Source organism: Penaeus vannamei, chromosome 40 (genome assembly GCF_042767895.1).
Source record: "Penaeus vannamei isolate JL-2024 chromosome 40, ASM4276789v1, whole genome shotgun sequence".
NCBI classification, from domain to species: Eukaryota; Metazoa; Arthropoda; class Malacostraca; order Decapoda; family Penaeidae; genus Penaeus; species Penaeus vannamei.
The window spans coordinates 12,801,000-12,808,499 of record NC_091588.1 but is presented as its reverse complement, the minus strand read 5'-3'; the positions used below and the strand labels follow the sequence as shown (position 1 = coordinate 12,808,499).

At 41.4% G+C, this 7,500-nt stretch overlaps 1 protein-coding gene across 1 annotated transcript in view; it reads left to right on the top strand.

Moving 5' to 3' along the window:
• Positions 1 to 541: 541 nt before the first annotated feature.
• The window catches only part of LOC113803046 (uncharacterized), a gene marked incomplete at its 3' end in the record, with an annotated part of 79,461 nt that continues 72,502 nt past the window's right edge, over positions 542 to 7,500 (top strand). Inside the window, 1 exon segment of the mRNA XM_070117444.1 lies at positions 542 to 751. Coding sequence (XP_069973545.1) covers positions 542 to 751 — 210 coding nt within the window.

The window sequence follows — 7,500 nt, the reverse complement described above, 5'->3', positions numbered from 1 at the left end:
TCCTGCTCTTCCTTCTCCTTCCTCTTCCTTCAATTAGCTGGGATTCCTACTTCTCTTTGCGTTGTTCCTTATTCTCCTTTTCCTATCGTCCGCTGTTGTGTCGCTTCTTATTTTTTTTCCTTATCCTTTCTTCCTGCTCCTCTTGTATCTACTTTCTTCTCTTTCTGCTCCTTTTAATGCTGAATTATATGATACTCATTCTATACTCATATACCTATAATATGCACACACACACATACACACACACAAATATATATATATATATATATATATATATATATATATATATATATATATATATATATATATATATATATATATATATATATATATATATATATATATATATATATATATACCTATATATATACATATATATATATATATATATATATATATATATATATATATATATATATATATATATATATATATATATATATATATATATATATACATATATATATATATATATATATATATATATTATGTATGCATGTATATATCTATACATATATGTAGACATAAATAATGAAGATGGATGGCAAGAAGCCGTAAGGCAAGGAAACGAAAGGGGAAGGCGGAAGGAAGCGGAAGCAGGAGGCAGGAGCAGGAGGACCAGGAGGCGAGGAGAGCGAAGGAGCGACAGCCCCAAGGAGCGTCTCCGTCCCTCGTCCGGCGCCTTCCGAAGCCCCGACTCTATTTACTCCTTCAGGCCTCGGTGATGAATGGCAATGGGGCCGCCTTCTACGTGAGTGTCCCTACCTGAGTGTGTCGAGCGGGAGGGGGAGGAGGGAAGAGGCGGGGAAGGGGGGGAAGTGGAAGAGGGAGGGGGTGGAGGGAGCAGGGGGCGAGGGGAAAGGGAGATGGGAAAGGTGGGGAGTGAGGTGGTAGTTAGAGGGGAGAGGAGGGGAGGAAATGAAGAGAGGAGAGGAGGGGGAAATAAGAAGAGAAATAAAAGAGAGGTGAGACAGAAGAGGAGAGGTGGTAATAAATACCGGAGTGGAGGGGGGAGGAGGGGGGGAGGGATGAGAGGAAATAGAAGGGGAAGATAAAAGAGAGTTGGAAAAATGAGAAAAAAAGCGGAAGGAAGGAGGGAATGAATGCAAGTAGGGAGGAAAAGGAAAGAGATTAGAAACAAGCGACGAAAAGGGGCGAGGAAACGAGGCACTCAGAAGGAGAAGGAGAAGAGGAGGAGATGAAAAGGAAATAGAGAAAGGCGAGGGGAAGGGAATGGGATGGCGAAAAGCGGGGAAGAAAAAAGAAAAGAAAAAATAAAGAGGAAAATGAGTAGAAATAAACGACAAAAACAAAACAGAGACAAAAAAAGGAAATAAGCTAATCAGGAAGCGAGCAAAGGGGAATAGAAAAGGAAAGGCGTGGAGAGAGAAACCAAGATGAAAGGGGGAAGGAGGGGCGAGAGACAGCCATTTACTGCCGAGACCGCCCACCCCGTGTCATCTCTTTCCGAATCTCTCGGGGGAGGCGCTTAGGGGAGGGGGGAGAACCTGTCATATATTATTCATTTTTTCTCTAACCTTCCCGCCCAAGAAAGAAAACGAAAAGAAGAAAAAATAAAGGAATAAAAATAAGAAAAAGAGAATATAAGCCTTTATCAGATAAATTTACCACATACTGCTATAAGACCATATACAATCATATGCTATAGTCTATCCTTTGCCATTACCGTCGACAATCAGTTAAGGGAAATGTATTCAAAGAGGAATCTAATAGAATATAATATTCAAAGGGGAATTGTATAAAAAGAAAGAAAGAAAGAAAGAAAGAAGGAAAAAATATATATCAAAAGAATTCAAAGACTTAAAAAAGAAGAATGTATTTTCAGAGAGAAGCGAGTTGCGTTCATTAACACAATCTAACCCCAGAAAGAATTCCCGGATATTTGCAAAGCCACGAAACTTGGAGATTTCTTTGGAGATCCCGTGAAGAGGAAGGCCACGCGGAGTTAGGGTAAACGAGAGAAAAAAAATGAAGAGAGAGAGAGAGAGAGAGAGAGAGAGAGAGAGAGAGAGAGATAGAGAGAGGGGGAGAGGGAAAGATAGATAGAGAGAGAGAGGAGAGAGAGAGAGAGAGAGAGGGGGGAGGGAAAGAGAGAGAGTGGGGGAGGGGGTGGAGAGAAGAGAGAAAGGGGGAGAGGGAAAGAGAGAGAGAGAGTGAGAGAGAGAGAGAGAGAGAGAGATAAATCGAGTGAGAAAGAGGGTCAGATATTCAGTAATAAAACTGTATATATAGATACACATGTATGTGTGTGTATAAGTTTACATGCACATATATATATCATTAGAGAATTTTTTAACGTTATGAACCTTTCGTTTCTGTACGTGGACGAAGCTCCCACTCGCCAGGGACCCTCGCATATACTTAACATATCTATGAGAGCTATGGCCCCGAGTCTCCCTAACCTTTCGTTTACGATAAGTGTTCTTTTATTGCTTTTCTTTTTATCCTTCCTAACATTTTCTCGTCCTCTTTATATTTACCTGTCTTTCGTTTTTTTGTTTTTTTGTTTTTTTGTTTGTTTCTCGCTCTCTCCCTCTCTCTGTGCCCCCCCCTCTCTCTCTCTCTCTTTATCTGGCGCTCTCTCACTCTTTCTCTGGCGCTCTCTCTCCTTCTCTCTCTCACTCTCTGTCTGTCTGTCTCGATTTCTGTTTCTCTCTCTCTCTCTCTCTCTCTCTCTCTCTCTCTCTCTCTCTCTCTCTCTCTCTCTCTCTCTCTCTCTCTCTCTCTCTCTCTCTCTCTCTCTCTCCCTCTGTCTCTGTCTCGCTTCTCTCTCTCTCTCTTTCTATCTATCTATCTATCTATCTATCTCTATCTATCTATCTGTCTATCTACCTATCTATCTATATTTCTATCTATCTATCTATCTATCTCTATTCCCCTTCATCTCCTTCCTCCAGTTCTATTTCACTTTTCCTGTTTCTTTTTTCTCTCTCCCTCCCTCCTCTCCTTGACTGAATTATGCACGCCACCTTGTAAGTATAAACATGTATGTGTTTGTGCGTAAATGCATACTTAAACCGGGCATGAAATATTTATAACATTATTTGGCATGTTCCAGCGCACTCCACTGACAGGATACACTCCAGGGTCTGCGCTCCTCCCATTCAGTCGATACTTCATGCCACTGCCGTCAGTAAACTCTTGATATCCCCCCCTCCCCCTCCTCCTCTTTCGTTCCCACCCTTCACTCCCTCTCCTCTCTTCCCTCCCTCCTTCCCTCCCACCCTTCACTCCCTCTCTCAACCCTCCTTCCCTCCACCCTTCACTCCCTCTCTCAACCCTCCTTCCCTCCCACCCTTCACTCCCTCTCTCAGCCCTCCTTCCCTCCCACCCTTCCCTCCCCCTCTCAGCCCTCCTTCTCTCCCTCCTTCCCTCCCACCCTTCACTCCCTCTCTCAGCCCTCCTTCCCTCCCTCCTTCCTTCCCTCCCTCTTAACCCTCCTTCCCTCCTACCCTTCACTCCCTCTCTTAACCCTCCTTCCCTCCCTCCTTCCCTCCCACCCTTCACTCCCTCTCTCAGCCCTCCTTCCCTTCCTCCTTCCCTCCTAATCTTCACTCCCTCTCTGTCCCTCCTTCCCTCCCTCCTTCCCTCCCACCTTTCACTCCCTCTCTTAACCCTCCTTCCCTCCCTCCTTCCCTCCTACCCTTCACTCCCTCTCTCAGCCCTCCTTCCCTCCCTCCTTCCCTCCCACCCTTCACCCTCTTATTCTCAAAAGAAAAAAGAAAAAAAAAACACTCAATATCACCCATGAGGATACTAGGATATTCCTCGGAGCGCATCTGTATCTTATTTTCCTATTTCCAAATTCATAATGTATTTCGTAGTCATATTTTATTGGCGGGTGGAAATGGGTGGGCGGTGGGGTGGTCGTGGTGGGCGTAGTGGTGGGCGGCGGGGTGGTAGTGGGCGGGAGTGAGGCGGGAGGAGGGGGAGGGGAGCAAAAAGAAGGGGGTAGGGAGAGGTAAGAAAGATGAACGCGGGAGACGAGGAGAGAGGAAAGAGGGGAGAAGGAGATATCGGATGGGATGAATAAGAGAAGAGGAGGGGAAAGGGGAAGGGGAAGAAGAGAGAAGAAGAAAAATGGGGGAGAGTATGAAGGGAGGAAAAAGAAGGAAAGAAAAAAGGAAAAAAAAAGAGAGAAAGAAGGGAGAGGAGGAAGCAGAAGAGAAAGAAGGGGGAAAGGAAGAGGAAGATGGAGAGAGAAAGAAGGGGAGGTTGAGGAAAAGGAAGAGGGAGAAGAAGAAGAGAAAGTAGGGTGGGGGGAGGAAAAGCAAGAGGGGGAAGAAGAAGAGAAAGTAGGGGGAGGGTAGGAAAATGAAAAGGAGGAAGTGGAAGAAGAAAAAGAAAGAAGGATAAAAAAGGCAGAGGAGGAAGGGGAAGAAGAAAGAAGAGGAAAAAAATGGACGAGGGGAAGAGGAAGGCAGGGGCGGAAGAGGGGAGAGGGCGAGGGCGTGAGAACACCCCCATGGGCATAGTTGCGACGGGCTCACACATAAAGATCCGGGCTCAATATTTTGATTTAAAGAGGTAGTTTAAGGAGGGGGAGGGGGGAAGGAGGGGAGGAGGGAGGGGAGAAAGACAGGGAAAGAGGAATAGGAAGTAAAGAAAAAGAAAAGAGATTTAGGATAAAAAAGAGAAGAAAAGGGAGGGAAGGAAGAGAAAAAAGGACCAAAGAGAGAGAGAGAGAAGGAGAAAGAGAGAGCTAGCGAGCGAGAGAGACAGAGCGAAAGAGAGAGAGAGAGAAGGAGGAAGAGAAAGAGCGAAAGAGAGAGAGAGAGAGAGAGAGAGAGAGAGAGAGAGAGAGAGAGAGAGAGAGAGAGAGAGAGAGAGAGAGAGAGAGAGAGAGAAAGAGAGAATGATACAGCTGGGATGGGGGGTGAGCCATTTCATGGTATCATCGTATCACAAGAACAGTATTGAAACTCTGTGGTTTAGATAGCTGTAACCGTCAACCACATCTTTGATGGAACGGATAACATAGCTGGGAATGTATACTCAGAGATAAGAACGAGAAACGACACAGATGATAAACGGCACGCACAAGATTAAAAAAAAAAGAAAATGCAACAACATGACTTTGAAAGAAAACATGTGTTGTGTTAGTCCACTGGAGTATCTATGTGTATAGATATGTGTTTATTTTAAACAAGAATATCGTTAGAAAAGCGGGTGAGATTACTAATAAAGAGAGGAGGTGGGAGGGGAGGGAAGATAGATATTAGGGCAAGAAAGACGAGTTAATAAATAACGAGATATTGACTGATAATTGTGGATTATACATTGGAGCTTCTGTGACAGAGGAGCAAAGCTAAAAAAAATAACTATATATAGCCAGCGAGAGCGAAGAAGAATGAACGAAAAAATAAACAACGACTATAAATAATAAGATATAAGACTCTGTTGCAACCAGACTCATTCCAAGCGGATGAGCTAAATCTCCTAATTCTTTGTCTGTTAATCCTACGAATGGAATCCCGGGGCGCAGTTTGTGTCTTGAGGAATTTCCCGACGCATTGATCGCTTCTCGCCGGTCTGTCGATTGCTCATGCACACATTAACACTATCTCAATGCTGCTTTGTTGTCGTATCGGAATTCGTCCGATATTCAGAGCGATTTTTCGGGGCGAGCTGGTCGAATCAGTGAGTATTTTTAACCATTATAAACAAGCTCGTATATATTCAATAGGTTGAAGGGAGACACACGCAAAAACGTACACAAGGCATACCCACACAGATGTACACATGGTAATACAATAATACGCAGCACTCACCCAGCTACAGAGATAGAAATAGATAGTTGAGTAAATCGAGAAATAAAGAGAGAGAGAGAGAGAGAGAGAGAGAGAGAGAGAGAGAGAGAGAGAGAGAGAGAGAGAGAGAGAGAGAGACAGACAGAGAGACAGAGAGAGACAGAGACAGAGACAGAGAGACGGGGGGGGGGGGGGGGGGGGGCAGATATAAAGATAGATTTACGGAGAAAGAAAAAGAGAGATAGATAGAGTGATAGCAAAAACAAACAGACAGAGACTGAGTTATAACGGGATGAGGACAAACATTTAAAGCAGGTACATCATATTAAGTTTGTATCACAAACATAGCGAACAGGTACTCTTCACAAACTCATACTCAAACACACACACACACACACACACACACACACACACACACACACACACAATGCAAACACAAATGCACACACACACAAACAAACAGGCAAACCCACCACCACTAGCAGCGACCACAGATTGGAAAAGAAAGGCCTATAATTCTCCTATAATTACCAACTAAAGCCCCATTTTCCCTTGAATATTGCATATATAAACTCACACAAATGTACTACAATTAATTATGTTTCCAGAAGGGCGCTGTGACCTCCTGTTCCTCGAAGTTTTGTTGTAAAACCTTCACATAAACTTGTATCCCACCTTAAGGCCAGCGGAGTCAAAGTGTTAAAAACTGTGGTGTTATTTCAGTCTCCGCGGATCGGGCGAGGCGAACGCTACGAAAAAAAAATCAATTATAAATCGATTTCATTTGAAAAGCTTTAGAAATGGGAGGGACATTTAAGAGATATGATGAACAGAGCGGGAAGTGGATTGATATACAATGAGAAAGACGGAAATCATTATCCTTACTGTTGTTATTACATTCTTTATCATTGTTGCTGTTATCAATTATATTATTATAGTTATTATAATAATTTTCCTTATCGATATTATTATTATCAGAATCATTGCTATTATCTTTATTGTTAGTATTATTATCTTAATTTTTATTGACATTACATTGATTATGATTACTATTATTATTATTGTTGATAATAATATAATTACTGTCATGATTCTCATCATCATCATCATCATCACTATCATTATCATCAGCGGTATTACTATTGTTGTCTTTGTCATTATCATCATAATGATAATGACAAAGTAATAATCCATGATGTTGTGACTAGTATTAGGATCATTGTTATTATCATGTTTGACGTTTTTATTATCTTTATCGTATTATATATCATATATTTTCATAAATATAACATATTTCATGCCATTTTGCGATAGTCACAAATTCAATCACAGCTGCAGGCATTACATTACATTATTACATTCTTTATCATTGTTGCTGTTATCAATTATATCATTATAGTTATTATAATAATTTTCCTTATCGATATTATTATTATCAGAATCATTGCTATTATCTTTATTGTTAGTATTATTATCTTAATTTTTATTGACATTACATTGATTATGATTACTATTATTATTATTGTTGATAATAATATAATTACTGTCATGATTCTCATCATCATCATCATCATCACTATCATTATCATCAGCGGTATTACTATTGTTGTCTTTGTCATTATCATCATAATGATAATGACAAAGTAATAATCCATGATGTTGTGACTAGTATCAGGATCATTGTTATTATCATGTTTGACGTTTTTATTATCTTTATCGTATTATATAT